The following is a 17,673-nucleotide window of genomic DNA, read 5'->3' as shown; positions in this document are numbered from 1 at the left end:
AGATTGTTTACTAAAAGCTATTTAATAGTCCCATTTCTGAATAAGTTTATTCTTATGAAATACATTCCACTAAAAATAGAAAAATACTACAAAGCCATAAACATAACAAATAGGAAAACAAAATAAAGAGAGTGACTCTCACAAACAGCAACAAATCAGCTTTTCCCCAGCTGCAGTGGAGGAAAGCTGGGGATAACTCCTCCAAGGAAGTCCTTCCCTTAGCAAACCCAAAACACAAGAGCTGAACAGTGTAACACACCAGAACATTGCTCTGGTTCTCATACCAGCAGAAAACCACTTCCAGTCTACCCTGCTCATATAATGATCCTGACAAGGCAAAAAGGCTCCTCAGAAAAGAAAACAGCATAATGCCCATTTTCTTCCTGCATGGCAAAGCTCACCAGGGAGCAAAAAGATGCCACTGAAAGGCGAGGACTCCAACAGCAAACAACAGCTTCAGTGTTCAGTCAAGAACGAACTGCTCAATTGTCAGCGCCTTCCTCCACAAGAAACAGTGGTGTTATTAACAACCAGCAGAATCCAAACTGGTGACAGTTTTACAATGCAAATTCCAAACATTTCCCATTGATGAACTAACAGAATGAAAATTCTCTAGTGAGTTATGTTGATGCATGCGAGACCACAGAGTTATCTGGAAGTGGAAGCTCTAGTGGCAACAGAACATGTCAGCCATATTCACTCAGAGGTGGGAGGAACACACCCACAATTGGCTTTGCACTTTTTTTTTTCTATTCCATAGACAAGTCACTTTTATTTTAGAGATTAATGCACACAAGTTCATAGATGACTCACAAAACTATTTCAGAAAGACTGTATATGACATTGAAAAATAAACAAATAAACATTTGATGTCAGGAATCACCAAAACAGACCAAGATGTGTCTGAAATAGTCATCGTTCTACATTCATGTTCCATATTCCAATAATTTAATGACTGTCATCTGGTCTCATGCCACGCAGAAGAAAAGTGAAGGCTGAGCAATAAGACATAGCAGCAATTGTTCTGCTTGTTTCTAAAGCTGGAAAATGTTTTATTAAAATGGATAATTTACACAAGAAAAGGATCTAGATCCTGCAATTAAGGAAGTCAAGTGCTGTTCCTGAGATATTTTATCTATGCCTCTATCTCTGCATCTGAGATGTTCAAAATGCTGTTGGCAGCCTAATTTTTCAAAAGTGATCACCAATTCCATCTTTTCTACTGTCCCAGTAGATATATTTAGTAGCCTGTGCTGTCAGCAGACTTAAAAGGATCTGAACATATGGAGTACTACATAATGCCTTGAACTCCTATTGAATAGATCCTGAATACACCACACATCCAAGGCTATCTGGTACTTTTTTACCCTACATCAGTGAGTAAACTGATTGCTCCTTCACACAGATTTCTTCAGATTACTGTCAAGATAGATTAAGGCATAGAAACCCTTAAATACCCATGTGCAGAGTGCCAAAGGAAAGCCCAGAAAAATTAATACCACCATCTTCATAGCAGACTCAACTAGTGTAAACTAGATACAAAGAGGCATTGAATAAAAGGTAATAGAGTAAGCTATTCAGGAACACTGTGTGTTAAGTGAGCACTTAACCCGTGAAATAAATACTCATGCATTTAAATACTTCATTGTAAGAGGTAAGTATAAGTAAGTATAAATAAGTGTATGTACATATTTGTACAGATTATTTAGATTTTACCTCTAACCTTTTTGAGTGCATTCATTTGAACCTTAACAACTTCTCAACTTCTTTTAACTGAGGAAACCACAACTGGAAACCCTCTCCTCCATCTTTCTTTTTTTTTTGTTTTGTTTGGTTTGGTTTTTAAGAGGAAGAAAAGGAAAGACTAAAATAGTGACTTCACTGAGATATTTCTTTAAAAATCTATAGAGAAACTGTTTCTTGTGTTCTTGATATATGCTGGGAATAACTCTGCTTTTTAGAGAGATGCTAATCTGGATTCAATGCTGCCAACCTGGTAAAACTGACAAGGAATGCAAAAGGATTTTTGAGAGGCCAAAACCACAAAAATACCTTTGGCACAATAAGAAGCCTTTCTCTTTTGCAAAAAAAAAAAAGTAAAAAAGGAGAAAAAGGACTTAAAAAATAACTACATAGCACGTCTTCTCTTAAAATATCTGAAGGAATAGAAGTGTGCAAAAACTGTAGCAAGAAATAGAAGAGAACATATCAAAATAAACCAGCTAATTTATATTGCCTTGGGGAATGACAGGAAATAGAGTAAGGTGAATATAATTGTGTCAGAAATCTTATACAAAGAGAAATGTGATGGAGTGAAAAGGAAACAAACAAGTACTTAAGGGTAAAGTTAGAAAGACAAAGGCAAAAGCACATTTTATTTGGCAAGGGGCAAAGAAAACTCTAAAGAAAAGAGGTTCTTCATATATATCTCCAAAAACAGAGAGGAAGGAAGCTATAAAACCATTATGTACTGGAAAGAGAGTTAAAGCAACAATGAAGTGTAAAACAACAGCAGATTTTAATAATCCTCACAAAGGAAAAAAAAACCTCAGTTAATTATAGCAAATTATCTGACAAAGTGGAAAAAAATGGATGTTAATGGAAGCAAGGATTCCTTAAGAGCAATTAGATGTATTCCTACATTATGCAACTAAAGAATTAATTGCATTCAAGTCAGAAGGGGCTTTGTTTCAAAGCAGTTTAGGAACTCAGCAAACCAAACTAAAGAGAGAGCAAGCAAGGCCCCAGAGGATGATAGAAGAGCAAACACAGCAGCAACTTAAAAGGGAGAAGAGAAGGAGAAAGCAAGAACTGAGTAAGTTATAGAACAGACATAGCAACTCTGATACTCACAGGTCCTGGAACTATAGAAACTTAAAGGCTACTCTGCATTTGTTAAGAACAACATCCAGCTTCCTTTTTGAGATCAGCACAGTAGCTCACCTCCTCAACAAAGTCTTTGATGCCGACCCACATGGCATTCTCAAAAGCAAAGGTGGTGACCTGGTCTTAAATAAATTGTAGGAAGAATGAGAAAACAACATCCTGGTTGCAAAACTACCCTGAAGAATACCTGTTCAGCTAAGAGGACGTTTCAAGTACCACACAGGAAACAACAGCCAAGTTTCCTGCATGATTCAGTTTTCAGTAGGAATTTCTGGAGTGACTTACAAGTAACTCCATCACACTAACATACATGTGGAGCAATACAAATCCAAACCAAAATGTCAGTGCTTTCATAAAACAGGATTAAAAGTAATTTTGACATAAAAGATAGAAGGTCTAAACTCAGTGTAATTAAATTGAACAAGGAAAAATACAGATGTTAAATACCACTATGAAGGAAAAAAGAACAGTTTTTCCCTGTGACTACTTCAGAAACATTCTCAGAGATTTCCCACCTTAACTTACAGCAACAGCAACCTTAACTTACAGAGACTCAATATGGATATCAGATGAAAAAAACTGAAGAATAAACATTGGAGTAAAGAGAAATCCATATTGTTGGAACTTTTTAAAGAATAGGTTAGACCAGCACTTGAAAAGGATCATCGAGGTACATGTGACACTGCTGCGACTCACACCCCTGGCAGAGCTGGAGGTAAATGCAGCCAACTCAGTCCTGGCATAGGAGCAAACAAACCCAACAGGACATGAGACACTACTAAATAGGACCTGAGAGATAGCTGGACACTGCCCATAACTGTGAGAGACACTGACAAGAGTTACAGGCAGTGCTGTGAGGGCTGACTGGACTTCAAGCGTGGTTAAGGAAGAGTTATGTGAGAACCTGCTTTCTGCTATCAGGGGAACCAAGGCTGAGAGGGAGGTTTGGTGCTCGCCCTGGCAAGCAGGAGAATGGCCAGGTAGTGGGACACAGCATGGGAGCATGACCACGTTGAGCCTCGTGCATCCCCACCTTTTCAGACTAGTCTCCCAAAGTTCCCTTTCATCCCTGAACTTCCACAACACTTGTGTAATGCCAAAGGAGCAGAATCAAAGTCCTATGATTCCACTCACCCTTAACACGTGAAAAAAACTTCCAGAATATTCTCAAGGACAAAGTCATCTATTTCGTGTCTGCCCTGGGGAATGTCACCAAGCTACCATGCTATGGAAAAATTAAAATGCATGGCAACATCTGAAATGCCCTTAGTTCTGTAATTCTTCATTGATTTCCTTAATTTTAGTTTATGGGACTGAATTTTTTCTTCAATTGTGCACTGAAACTGAAGGGGGCAGTTAGAAATCTTCTGGTCATCTTCGAAATAGTGAGGGGAAAAATTCTCAACAGCAAGCATTCTTAACAAAGAAGACTGAACGCTTTTGAAAAAAATCCTGCTGTATACTTTGCATCTTAATGGAAAGTCTTTGGATCCCTGACCTGATTCCAAACATCTGTGAATGCAACATGCCCTAATATTCTCCATGGGAGTATCCCTAGAGCTCATGCCACTGTTAAAACATCCACTGAGCAGTCTTAAAAAAAAAAAAAAAAAGTCAGAGCAGCAGACGTTGAAAATGATCTTTTCCAGTCACCACACAATCATTTTCTCAGAGACTTATGGCCACTGTTATATTGACTCACTCCAGAAATGATACATAACATTTGCTGGACTGCAATGCAATAAAAGGCCACGTATCTGGTAACTCAGAGAATATATTCTGTTTCTATTTGGTATTAAAGATTTGCCCCTTAACATTTTATACTCCCTGTTTTTTTCATCAAACTGTCACTGTTCCAACAAATACTGCATTTTATTCTTCTCCTACCAAGAAATTGACATTAATGAGTTTTTAGTGAGACAACACCTTCTGTGCAAGCATGGACATCATACCAAAAAAATAGGTAATACTGTTTCATGGCATTCAGTTTGAACAACTCAAGTGTTTTACTATGCAGACAGACAGCACTGGATTCTCCACAGCCTACTGTGCTGGTAATCTATCCCTGCTTAAGATCCGTTGATACAGCCACTAAAATGTGCCACATAATTCAGAAATCCTGAAGTTGACATCCCTAAAAAGCCTGATATTAAAATAACATGACAGTCCATAAAGTATTTTTTGTTTTAAGACTTCCCTAAGATTTTCACTAATTAGATTTATGCAAATTCATTAAATAAAATACAGCTATGGATGGCAAGAAAAAGCAGAGGAAAAACTATATTGCAGAATTGTGAAAAACAAAAGAAGTATTGAAACATACTTGAGCAAATCCCTACAATTTGGCAAAACAACTCAAGACACTGAAAAATTGTCTCTACTATGTAAAGAGTACTCTTTAGGAACATGTGAGGCATCACACTGACCCTGATTCAGACCCAAGTGTGGTTCCAGATCAGAGCAACACACCAGAACATAACACAGCACACACAAGAAACCATGACTATTAGTGGGCTCAGGACTGCTGGAGAGAGAAACATTAAAAAATAATGGTTCATAAGTTCTTTTCTCACTTATCTACATACTCCTACACTGCAGGCACAGCTTCTGGCAGAGAGAAACACAGAAGACAGATAAGTCTCAGCTTCCTGTCAGTGGTGCCAAATGGTCACTGATTTCCAAGAAGACAAAGATATAATCACACGACAAATACTGAGAAACACAACTGCTATCAAGGCAGATCTGAGCACACTTCCTAGATGCAGAGTCTGACAACACTCAGATGAAAACTGGGTACACAGCACCTGCTCTATGAATTCCTGCTCTGAAACAAAAGCTGGGCATGCAGCTGCTGAGGAGAGCCACAGTACCACCCAAAAAGAAAGCCCCCCTCCTCTGGAAAATTTAGGAAATCCAGATGGCAAGGTGCATTGCAGAGCTCTCATGTGCAGACAACATGAGCTGTGTTACACTAAAACCTAAGCAATCACAGTCAACTGAATGAAGAAACTCACTTCTTCTACACAACAGAGAAACCAAATGTTTGCAGCTCCAACCCTCCACCAGGAAGTTCACCTACAGAGTAAAGGTTTCTGAGTCTGCTACTACATATAGACAACAGATTGCATCCCAGATCCACAGAGGCACTGAAGCTGGAGATACAGTGAACAACTGCCAAACCTTGGGTGTGCTGATGCAGCATTAACTCTTTCAGCTTCCTTTCGACTGTAAATGTAAACAACTTCATGGTGGTTTTCACCCCAGCCATACTTCTATCAGGGCACTATAATTTTAAACCACATAGTACTTATCAACCCCTACAATACAGATTTCTTCTTTAATGAGAACTAGTTTCTGTCTCTAACTCCAGACTACATAACCAGAGGCTGCACAGAGAGCTCCCCCTGTTTAGTGAGTGATATAAACATCTTGGTGGTTAACAAAGCAGTAGGCAATTTCAACTAACTTTGATTTTATTCTTTGCTAAATGCACAGCTTTTTAAATCTTTTATTGCAACTCACCAAAATTTCTCTTTGTTCTTCAAGATTTTTTAAAAAGTTTGAAAACTCATGAAGTGATGCATCTGTAATACAAAACCAGAAAAAAAAGGTTTAATCATGTTGCAGGATGGCAAGGCAAAATGTAGCCACTTATAACCATTTCTTACCTACCTATGTATCTTTCATCATCTGTCTCTGCATCACCAATGAATTCAAATTTAAAGTCTCTCAGAGAATGGGCAAATTTTCTCTGGGCTGCTGAAAGGTCTGCAATGAGAAAAAGGACAGGTTGAAGGTTAGGCTATCATTTTAAGTAGGCCAGAAGGTCCTCTATCCATAGAATAATCAACTTTTACAAGAAACTCTTAACACAAGTCTAATGACATTACAAGACATCAAGTGTTGTTTAACCCTCTGCTGATCACATCTGGGAATTTGCCACACAGATTTCTTTATGCAAAGCTATATAGTAGAAAGCACATGTGTACAAATTAGACCTATCCTTACACTTCTCTGTAAATTAGGGCACAGGCCATACAAACAGATCTGTAACTACAGAAGTTACAGGCACAACACTCAATGTAAACTGTGCCAGTTTTCTTACTCTGCTAACCTAAATTCACTAGTACATTCATCAGCACAAATACACTCTTAGAATTTTCTACATAGTTAGCTCTGCTAGTGAAACACTTATGCATAAACCAAATATAAATATAAAAAATATAAAAGAATTGTTGCACTGGAACTATAAAGTCCATAGAGTTAAACTGTGCCAAAAGGTAACTAAGTTAAACGCACAGAAATGAAATTAATTTTATATAATAATTGTTTTATAATAGCTCTAAAACATTTTCAGCAATCCAATTTTTACCTATTAATGTTAGACAATTGTGAGTCGGAGAGTGCACACTTACATCCTTCAGGAAGTTATCAGACTCCATATCCAGCCACAATATCATCATTATAAACTCGTACTAAAATTCATAAAGCTGTAAATAAAGAGTGTACACTTTTCTGTTGAGGTGGCATGTGCAGGTTGGTAGTGTCACAAGCTCTGGAAGGATGGAATTGCTCAGTGGAAAAAAAAAGGATGCATATCCTGGTACACCTCTACCCAGTAGTAAAGGTTTTACTCGCATTTTTGTTGTCAGCCAAAGTTAAGGATAATTTAAAATATTTAGTTAATCTATAATCTTTTTCTTATCACATGCAGTTCTGAAGGGCTAAGAACTACTCTTTTAACAGACCAGCTCTTTTATATTAACAGGCACTAAAAGATTACCAACTTGAGCTGGTTTTGTTGCTCTAGTTTTGAGGGGGTTTGTTGTTGGTTTGGGGTTTTTTTTTGAACCAAAAGCAAACAAAAGACTCCCCTCCTTTATTATAGGTCCCACATCTAGCACATTATGTATTTTACTATGTGTCATAGATAAGTACAACTCTGACATACAACGCTGCACTGAAAGTTCGGTTCAACCACTTAAAGGGTTAAGTCACAAATGCTTGTACAAGCAGCAAAACACTGTCCAAAATGAAAAGAAAAAAAAAATGCTTTCTGTTCCTTGTCACTTCTTTTTTTTCCCCCTTTTCCCACCAGTCCTTTCCTCAAGCTGTTGTGTAACAGCGCCGTTCCCTGTGATGCCCTGCTGCCAGGTACTTGCTTCCCTTTTGCAACTTCTCTTAAAGCCTGTACGTGTACCCTTCAACACATGATGGAGCAGGATGCTGCACAGGGTTGAAATAATACGGATAAGAAGGCTGAAGGAAAAAGTAACGTAATTCCCATGTGAAAGGAAACATGAGTGTTTTAATTCAAATGTCTTGTGGGCTAAACAGCTGCTCATAAAGCAGGCAGCAAAAGAAACAGGTTCTGTTGGCCGTGAAAGGCTTAAACATGGAAAATAACATAAGGTTCTTAACCATCTAATGTTACACTTATTTGCGAGCCAGGTCACAACACAAGGCTGAAGACAGTTTATTTATGGGAGAATGGCTCCAACAACACACACTCTCCCAAACTTATTTAATTTTCTTGAATATGATAATCCCCTACCAAAGCCCTGTCACGTGAGAGGCAGCCCCAACGCTGGAAGAAGGAATTGTTTATTATGTTTTCTCCCACTTGTAGAGGTGAAGTATTCAAATAATGTTGAGCAAGGTACATGTTAAGAGCCATATGCAGCACCATACACACACACACACAATCTTCTTTCCCCTTCACAGATTGAAAGGGTACTGTATAAGTGAACTTACGAGCCTTTCTAGAGCGCTGTGAAACTGCCTCCTGCATGGCTCCATATCCCTCCTCTCTACCAAAAACCACCTCTCTGGTCACAGTGACAGCAAACAGAACCTATGCCCACAACCAGACTCTTTCAGTGCAAAGGCATTTTCTGTCAATTTGAGAAGAGGCTGAACTAAAACACTGAGCTTCTCACAGCATCAGAAACCCACACTGACGCCTTTCCCTTTACTCAATCTGCTCAGGGATTGGAAATTACTGACCAAAGGACTGTGTTACTGTATTAACACATTAAATCTAGATTTGCAGAGTTCCTTATTAAAACCATAAGGACACATTATATTTTTGCAACGTCTCTCCACAAATAATTTCTGAAACGTTTAAGAACCACTCCAGAAAATTTTGGAAACCATCAGTGGGTGCAAGGAAGTTGGGGATTTGGGTCACAGAATAATGACCGTCTTGACGTGATGGGTCAAGAAAAGTTGCAGATACCTGGCTTTGAACCATCACCTAGAAGAAAACACAAGAAAATAGGAAGAGGTTTTCTGAAGAATTTTAAGAACTTGGCACTTTCAAAAAAGGTGAGAAGTCACTGGAGCAAAATAAAAGCCAATCACATGTTGCAAGATGTAACTGGGACGAAATACACCTCCTGATTGGGGAAGAACATTTCAGTCATTTGGTTTAAAAGACTGTTGCAATGACCTGAGTCCTAACTGTTGCAGAACATGAGATTTTAAACCCTGCTTAGTCAGCAGGTGTTAACTACAAGATTCACTTTTCAATGTTTATGTATCATCCATCACTCTTGTATTATTTTAGCAAAACTTACATTTAAGAACACATTCGGTTTTCATTCCCTACACCAAAACAGCACTAGTCTAGCACAAAACTAGCACCTTGCTAGGCAGAACTACAGGTGCCCAGCTAGTCACAGGAATGAAAGTCTGAACTGGCTTTTGCTAATCTAAAAGAACAAAACTGAGTAGCAAGTAAAGATGGAGGAAAACTTTCTCAGAAGGTCAGAGCAAGAATTTTTTCTGCTACAGCACAGGAAAAATTACAAGGATGGGGGCTGGACACAAAAAAGATAACATAGCCCTATGCTGGATTTTCTTGCCACCTGACAAACCATAGCCAGAGTGAGACCACCTGCAGTCAAACCTCCCACTGTGAGACAAACAGCATGAAACTGCTCCAGTTTTTACCCTGATAAACTCCTCGTAACCTACAGTACATATACAGAAGTTCACACAATTATAAGCATTTATAAAAGTCTATAAAAACAAACTAGGTGCTGATATCATCATAAGTACTATAGTCTCTCACTACTGTGTTACAATGTAAATGCTGAGCTTGGTTGCTTAAGTTGGAAATTTCGTAAAGGTAACTTGGCTTTCTTCCATGCTGTGTCAGAAGACCTTTACTACGGTGAAATTATTTGGCTGGCACTGACAGATACATCCCAGTATTGTTCCACACCAGCATTAGAGCTTGCAAGACCAGTATGGTGTTATATAACAGACTGTAAACATATATGGATTTCAGTTATGGACAATACAATAAGACAGCACATGAGTACAATATGTATCAAACAGCATGACCAGTGCTGCTGGTTATGTGAATAATGCTGTATAAGGTTTATATGAATAAGGTTATGTGAATAATGCTGTATACTAAAAACCAAAGGATTTAGGGGGCCAGAAACTAACTATTTTACTTTCTCTACATTCTACACAGTAACACTAAATAGAAAGATACAGATAGCAGCAACGGGGCTGTTGCTCCTGAAAAGCTACTGTTATCATTTAAAGGGAGGAACAGGGCATTCAAGATCAAAGACCGTTTTAAATATCAACCAAACACTAACACTGCTGAATACAATGGAATCCTGGCAAACCCATAAGGCAGAGTCATTTCAAAGACTCACCTAAAACACTAAAAGAAACCAAGCATCTGCTAAATGTTTTCAGCAAAAGGCTGAAAACACATTTCCAAGGAGAGACGGGAGGGACATAAAGACACCAGGGCTTTTAATTTTCTCTCTCTGCCATTGTTCATATCAGTACACTGTACTTGTTTGATGTTTGGATGCAACTACTTAAAAACACAGTAGAAGAAACATGAGCAGCTGCCTGCTTCCCCTCCTCTCAGGAACACTTCAGAAACAAGAGCTCCTGTGAGTTTGTCCTGTGCCAGATGCACTGCCAGTGCCCCACACAAATACCTCAATATTTTTTCCATTTGGATTTGAAGGAAAATACTTTTGTTCCTTATCTGAGTTGAGCTGAGCCAACACAACACCATTAGTTGCTGGGTGGTGGCCAGGCCTGACTTATAGGACCAGACTCCAATCTCTTCCTTTAAGATTAATACTAACCTCAGTGCTAGCCACACAAACTAAGTCTTGCACAAAGCCAGACAATATTGCTTCCTAAGGCTATCCTAGATCACTTGTGGATGGTAGAAGAATTACCCATTTGTTCTGTATTAGTGTTAATATTTTTCTACAACAATATGTAGGTTTCTGCATCAAGCTTTGAAGAAGGACTGGAATTACATTGCCATTCCTTATCCCTTACTACAAATCTCACTGACTCTAACAAAATCTCCAGGAATGACAGCTTTCTAGCTGCTTTATTTAACATGGGTTAAAACTGCTCTGGTTTCATCGAACAACATTCTCCTCAAAAAGCTAAAGGGTTAAAAAACACTTAGATTTAACTACAAATTTCATCTTCAAGCTACGTTACTACATCAAGGCCTAATATTACACTTCTCAATGTATTTTCCTCAGAATAGGCCAAGATCAGGCAAGCTACATGCTGTCATGAAACAGGAAAGAACAAGCTGAGTGAGACTTGGCCTCTCCCCTCTTCTTCCCAGGCATCAATCTCCTTGCAAGAGCTAACAAAGCAGCTTCAGAGGAACAGAGCACTTAAAATCAGTTTGTCCAAGAGCTGCAGTACAGACTTGTACGACATTTTGTACAAAACATCTCAACACTTAAAAAGTAACTTCGTGTTCCTCTTCTGTGTCCTCTTTAGCAAGGTGGACAATGAATCTAATATAATCCATGACACTGAGAACAGAAACGGGATTTAGTTACTACCTGAGTGAGGTGGATAAAACAGGATTTACTTAGTAACTTAGCAGATGCAATCCATGGGACAGAATTGTTAAGAGCACCAACATGTTCCAACTCCCTAAAACCAAATAAACTTTTTCAATATATTTGTGAGATAAAAATGAGTATTAAGAAAATTTACAATAAAGCTAAAATACAAAGTTATTAATTTCCATCCAAAACCAGAATGGAAATCAAGTTCAAAGACTAAAAAGCTTCTGGAGTTCCATTTTGATAATGTCCCACTACCCATGGCAGCTCATGAGTTTCTGAAAGCTTAGCAAATTTGGGTATGAGGATTAAAAAGCAACGTATTACTGACTTGTCAAGTACCTCAACCTCCCTGGGCCCCAATTCCCCAGCATAATACAGTGTATTTGGTCCATCCCACACCTTTAAAACAAATAAGGAAAACCACAACCTCTCACCATTTCAGTTTAATTTAACTGGCATTTGGCTCCCGCTGGCCCAAAGGCACCTTTCCAACGGCTCCCGACTGTCCAGCAGTTGACAGCTTCACACTCTCCACATTCACATATTCCCGGGTCTGAGATAACTCCACACCAACTAGACCAAAGTTAGGATGTGATTTATTATTTACAAAAAACCCTCAGAAATTTGGTGTCAGAATGACACCAAGTTGCTCTAGATCCAGTCTCCAAACACATGTGCACGCACAAAAGAGAGTTTGAATTTTCAAAGTACAACAGAAAAGAGGAAGAGCCAACAAAGAGCAGAAGCAATATTTTAGGTAAGTCTTTCAAATTTTAACATGGAAGGGGTTCTGGTTACCAAATTTAAAAAAAGAAAGAACACACATCGAACCAAAAACTTGGCATTTCAGTATCAGAGAAAAAAAGAAGACTGCGAGAGTAAAATGAAAACCAAACAACCCTAGAGTAATTTATGTGTAAATACAAGAAATCAATAACAATTTTAGGAATCTTAACCTCTACTGGAATTTTTCTTTTTAACTTGTCATAGATAGGAACTGATGCCATTCTTCTATTACACTTAAGTCCAAATTTTCTCATGACTCTCTCAGATAATGACAACAGGAAGTTAACACCTAGAAGCCAAAACAGAAAAGCATGTTCTTATTGTTCATGTTTTTACTTTTCAATTTAAGAAAAAGAGAGAAAAATAACTACTGGGGCAATAAATATCATTGCTGAACAGTGCCTCTGCTAGGAACTCACTGGTCTTAAGTGTTTCTTCCACAGTGTTGGACATTCCCTATTACCAGTTTTACTGCATGCTGAGGTCATTAATTGTGGCATAATTCTGTTACAAGTAAAAACCGGCTCTTTAGCCTGAACAAGTCATGTAAATAGCACAACAGAGTGATTTTAACCTCCTCACTTCTTAAAAGGGAGAATCCAATTCTTGCAAGTTTCTATTTCATAGGTTATTTCTGTCATATTTTATGATTTTCCTTCTTTCAAATGCATAAACCCATTGCCTAAACACCACTCAGTATTCACCGTATCAATCAAAACAGGCAAGCTGAGAAAGCTTTCAGATTTTAGCAGAGTCATTTTTTTCATAGATATGCAAAATGTTTTAGATGCCATAACCTCCAACCATTGTTTTCTCCTCTAGAAAGTATGCAGTACAACAACATAAAATGCATATCATCTTATCTACCTTCTCTGGTTCTACAACTTTTATCAGTGAAAACAGACTTGACTCATTTCTCTTCTTTCCACCCTTGCCAGTGAAAGGGTACAAACTCCACATTCCCTCACATCAAGAAACATCTAATTAACATGTTAATTACCATATATTAAATATCACAAAGTAGTATCTTATGCAAGTATGGGCAAAGTGCCAAATCTTGTTCATATTGTCCCTGGGCTGCACCACACCTTTCTGGGCTCTGGTTATTTGCCTTTTTAGCTGGATCTTCGAAATTTGGCAGCCAGCCCTACTGCACCCTGCCAAGGGCATTTTCCTCTTTGCATCACAAGCATTAGGCAAAACAGCACATTTAGTATCTCAGCAGAGACTAAGCTTCTCCTAGAGCATATCCAACAGCTCTGACAAAAAGGTACATCCCTCTGTCAGCTCAGATGGTGACTACATCTTTCAGTTCTGCTCTTCAGGAACACAGCATAAAGTCACATCATGAAAGAAAATGACAAGCTCCATCCTAGCCCCACAACCCTGCCAATAAATTCACTGCTTCAGGGGTGGAGAAACATTCCTGCAACCACCCTGATATAAGTTCTGTATCCCAAAGTCTCTGCAGAAGGGTCTTGCAACTGTGGTGGAAGTTCCTGTGGAGTACCACAAAGATGTCTTCAAAGGAATCAAAACCATCTTCCTAATCCTTACAAACTCTGTGTCTCTTACAACAAAAGACCAAAAGAAACAATAAATTAGAAAGCAAGCACTCAGAAAAACAAATTTGCAATGCAGAAAATTATGAGATCATTCCACAAAGTTCACACTGTTCCCAAAGGTAAAAAACAGCAGGTTCAGGATTTGCTGCAAAGGTTTCCCTGTATCATCCTGCACCAAATGGTGGCAACAGGGACACCCAGGTTAGGTATATACTCTGTTCCCAAAAGAAAACTCTGCATCAATCCAGAAGCAACAGTTGGAATATACAATAGCAAAACAGTTGTACAGTCAAAGCTTTCACTGGTAAATCTTTCTACAATACCTTCAGCTCTTCAAGTAGCACAGACCTGGGGATTGTCTTCCAAAAGTGACTGAATTAGAAAACATGAGATGAAAACATATCTTTTCAGAAATCAGAATTTTACTATTGCTAAAGACATATGAATTCAGAAGATAAGATTACACGTCTAGTAATGAATTTTGAAGAAGAAAATTAAAACTAATTTAAGATGTTTATAAGAAAACTGATCACTAAATAGAACGAGTTTCCAAATTTTGTGTTCTTCAATTATAATTCTTGTCAAACACCACAGATTTGAGGGCCTTCCTGCATTTCTGCTGCTCAGTAGCAAGTAAATCAGAAGCTTAAGGATGAAAAATTGTGCTAGTTAACTGAAAACATTCTCCTCAATTGGGAAACTCTGCAAAAGACAAAAAGAAGTTACAGGAAAAAAATGTGATTATTGCACAGATACTTATCCAATGTCAGCATTCTGAATGTTTTAATTCTGGAATACTGCTTTCCTTCCCAGACTGATTTCCCAGACAATAACTATAATGTTTACATGAAAAATACTATATTGTATTGAAATAGTATTTTCATTGTAAAAGAAAATAACAATTCACTGTTGGCCAGAAACTAAATTTTGCCATTTTATTCTCCAAATTATAAAAGAGTTTTGTGGCTGGGAGGCAACCTCACATAGTAAAATCTATACTCTACAGGCAATGAAGCATTAACCCCTCACACAACTCATCTTAAATGAAATACTCTGAATTCACGGTACTTTTTTTAAAATCCAAATAACTGACGGGACATGCCCACCTAATTTCTTCAGTCATGAAAATTTGCTCATGGCAGTCAGGTACACTTGTTACATCAGCATAGGAGAGGTCCTGACCCATCACCAAGGCACAGAGATTTCCCCCTTCCAAGAAACAGGACTGACTTCATTATTTGAAGTTTATTGTCTTCAAAAGCACACAGATGACTGCAATTTCATCTGGTTGAGCAAGCTGGAGGGGAAGCACAGCCCATCCTGGGATGGGAACATTACAGCAAACACAACTTGCAGGTTTTCCACATGCCACATCTGCTGGCATTGGGCATGAACATCATCTCAGAGTTCATATCCAATACATATTTTCAGCAAGATCTTTTTTCCTCTACAGCAGCAAGCAAGGAAGGGGGGGGGGGGGAAACCAAGCCCAAAAAAATCAACCTTTCCCCCTGTTTTTAGTTAAATGAATCCTGAACAGGATTTCACACAGGAAAGGCCTTTTCCCAGACAGAGCTCTCTTGCCTGCTTGGTTCCAGTTGTTTGGTGGTGCTTTTCACAAGAAGTCAGATGACAACTCCAGAGAAGGAAGTGGGCAGCCAAAACACAAGAAGAACTGGTAGCCACCTCCCTAATGAATGACTAGAGCAAGTTTTTTTATCACCTTTAAAACCACATGCTGTTCACTGACTGTTTGAAATGTATTTATGAGGCTGGATATCAAGTCTGCAGAAATGTCAACATGAAACACCTCCAGAAAACAAAAATAATTCACAATGTTTTGTGTCTTTAAAATGGCAGATATCTCAAAACTCTATCACTTGTATGGAATTACTGCCTAAACATTTGCATATATAGACAAAAACCCAAAAGGAGATCAAACTGTGCCTTCTCCACAGCAAGACATGTCCAAACATGCACTCAGCACAAGCGCACACCTAAAATTAGGGTGTTATATGAAATGGCTACCAAATACTTTGTCATCAGTAAGACCATAAAAGGCTCAGAAAATAAAGTTATATTTTCACCAATTCCTCTGCTCATGAGTCATGAAAACTAAGTTAATTCTTCCAGTGGGAAAAGACCTCAGACAGTACAGCTTTATTTTTCCAAGTGCCAGAGGATTCAAGTGGGAAAGGACAGAGGAAAACAATCAGAAATCAGATAAATAAGCAGCTGAGATCTATAATTCAACACAGGTGAGAATATTAGTGTATTTTGGAAAATACTTGACAATTTAGTCCATTTCTATTAAAAAACAAACAAACAAACAAACAAAACTCAAAATCCCAATTCAAAATGCAGAGAAGAGGAGTTCTGGCAAGATTTGCATTAAACTCCTTTTATTGAGGTATAGACTTTTTTGTCCACTATAGACATGTCAAGGTGAATCTTCAGCATCAAGAACGATGGGATGACCACACCAGACCCCCAAAGTTGGAAGAGTTCAAGAATAACTTTGCTGCATCTTGACACACAAGTGAAATTAATCCAGGGTTTGATAGAGCAAACAGCTGACAGCAACTGTGGTGCAGAGGACAGCCTGTACTTACCTCATATATAGTTTCCAGAAAAAACACCAGACAGCATAGCAGTGGGTGACTTAACTAGATGCTCCAATTAAAAAAAAAAAGTTTTACTGTCCACTTTTCCAAAACTGTCAAACGGACACCACAGAATATTTCAACATCCTTATTCTGATTACAGGAGTCCACTAAATAAATAAAACCGACAAAAAGCACTGATATATGTCAAACATGCAAGTAAAGGATGAATTTTACACTTCCCTGTCACTGCTCTCACTGTTTTTGTCTTTTAAAGTTATTGCTAGAGAAAGCTCTGATGCTCCAACATCATTCCACCTGCCAGCTTCTCCAATTATTGCAATTTATTTGCTTGGGCAGAAGAATAAAGTTATTGCTCCAATTACTTCTGAGAGAACTTAACAGGAAATACTTATTTAAATAGTCAACTATGTAGTACAGTAAATGCCAAAACAGAAACTTCACTCATCTCTGGTCTGGATATTTGTGCAATAGTTGAACTCTACGCATAAAGAAATGCTGTAAATCCTTCTGACAGTTTCAGATTAGAAATTTTACAAGAGGCCAATGATTCAATTGCAGGCAAATACTCTGCATTCAAAGGAGACACCCAGTCCAACTCACTGGCTCTGACTGGGAAAAAACTTTTGATCCTAAAGTTTCTGGCATACAAGCGCTTGTAAGCCTCACTGCTTTGGGATTTCCGTACATTTCTCCAAAATGAGTTTCCAGTCTAGATATCAGTGGCAATGTGTTCCTGAATAAAAGATCAAAAATCAAAACAATTGAGCAAAAGCAATCTAGGATAGTCAAGAACAATCACCATACCCTCATGCAAAGCACAGCATGAAAGAAACATCCTGCAATCCCACACAGGAAACAAAAAATTCTTGTTTAGTCTTCTAAGGCAATTTCATATTTCATTCTGTTTTCAGACAAAAGGAAGACTTACAGTATATAACAGTA

General features: G+C 38.2%; 1 protein-coding gene across 2 annotated transcripts in view; it reads right to left on the bottom strand.

Moving 5' to 3' along the window:
• ARHGAP10 (Rho GTPase activating protein 10) overlaps positions 1-17,673 on the bottom strand; it is a 147,312-nt gene that overhangs the window by 98,135 nt on the left and 31,504 nt on the right. For both annotated transcript variants that reach the window (XM_064651746.1, XM_064651747.1), the window contains exons 2-3: positions 6,559-6,654; positions 6,409-6,470 (exon numbers count right to left, since the gene is read on the bottom strand). In XM_064651746.1, coding sequence (XP_064507816.1) covers positions 6,409-6,470; positions 6,559-6,654 — 158 coding nt within the window. The remainder of the gene's footprint in view (positions 1-6,408; positions 6,471-6,558; positions 6,655-17,673) is intronic.

The sequence above is a fragment of the Pseudopipra pipra genome, chromosome 4 (genome assembly GCF_036250125.1).
Source record: "Pseudopipra pipra isolate bDixPip1 chromosome 4, bDixPip1.hap1, whole genome shotgun sequence".
NCBI lineage: Eukaryota > Metazoa > Chordata > Aves > Passeriformes > Pipridae > Pseudopipra > Pseudopipra pipra.
This window is presented reverse-complemented; position numbering and strand designations above follow the sequence as displayed.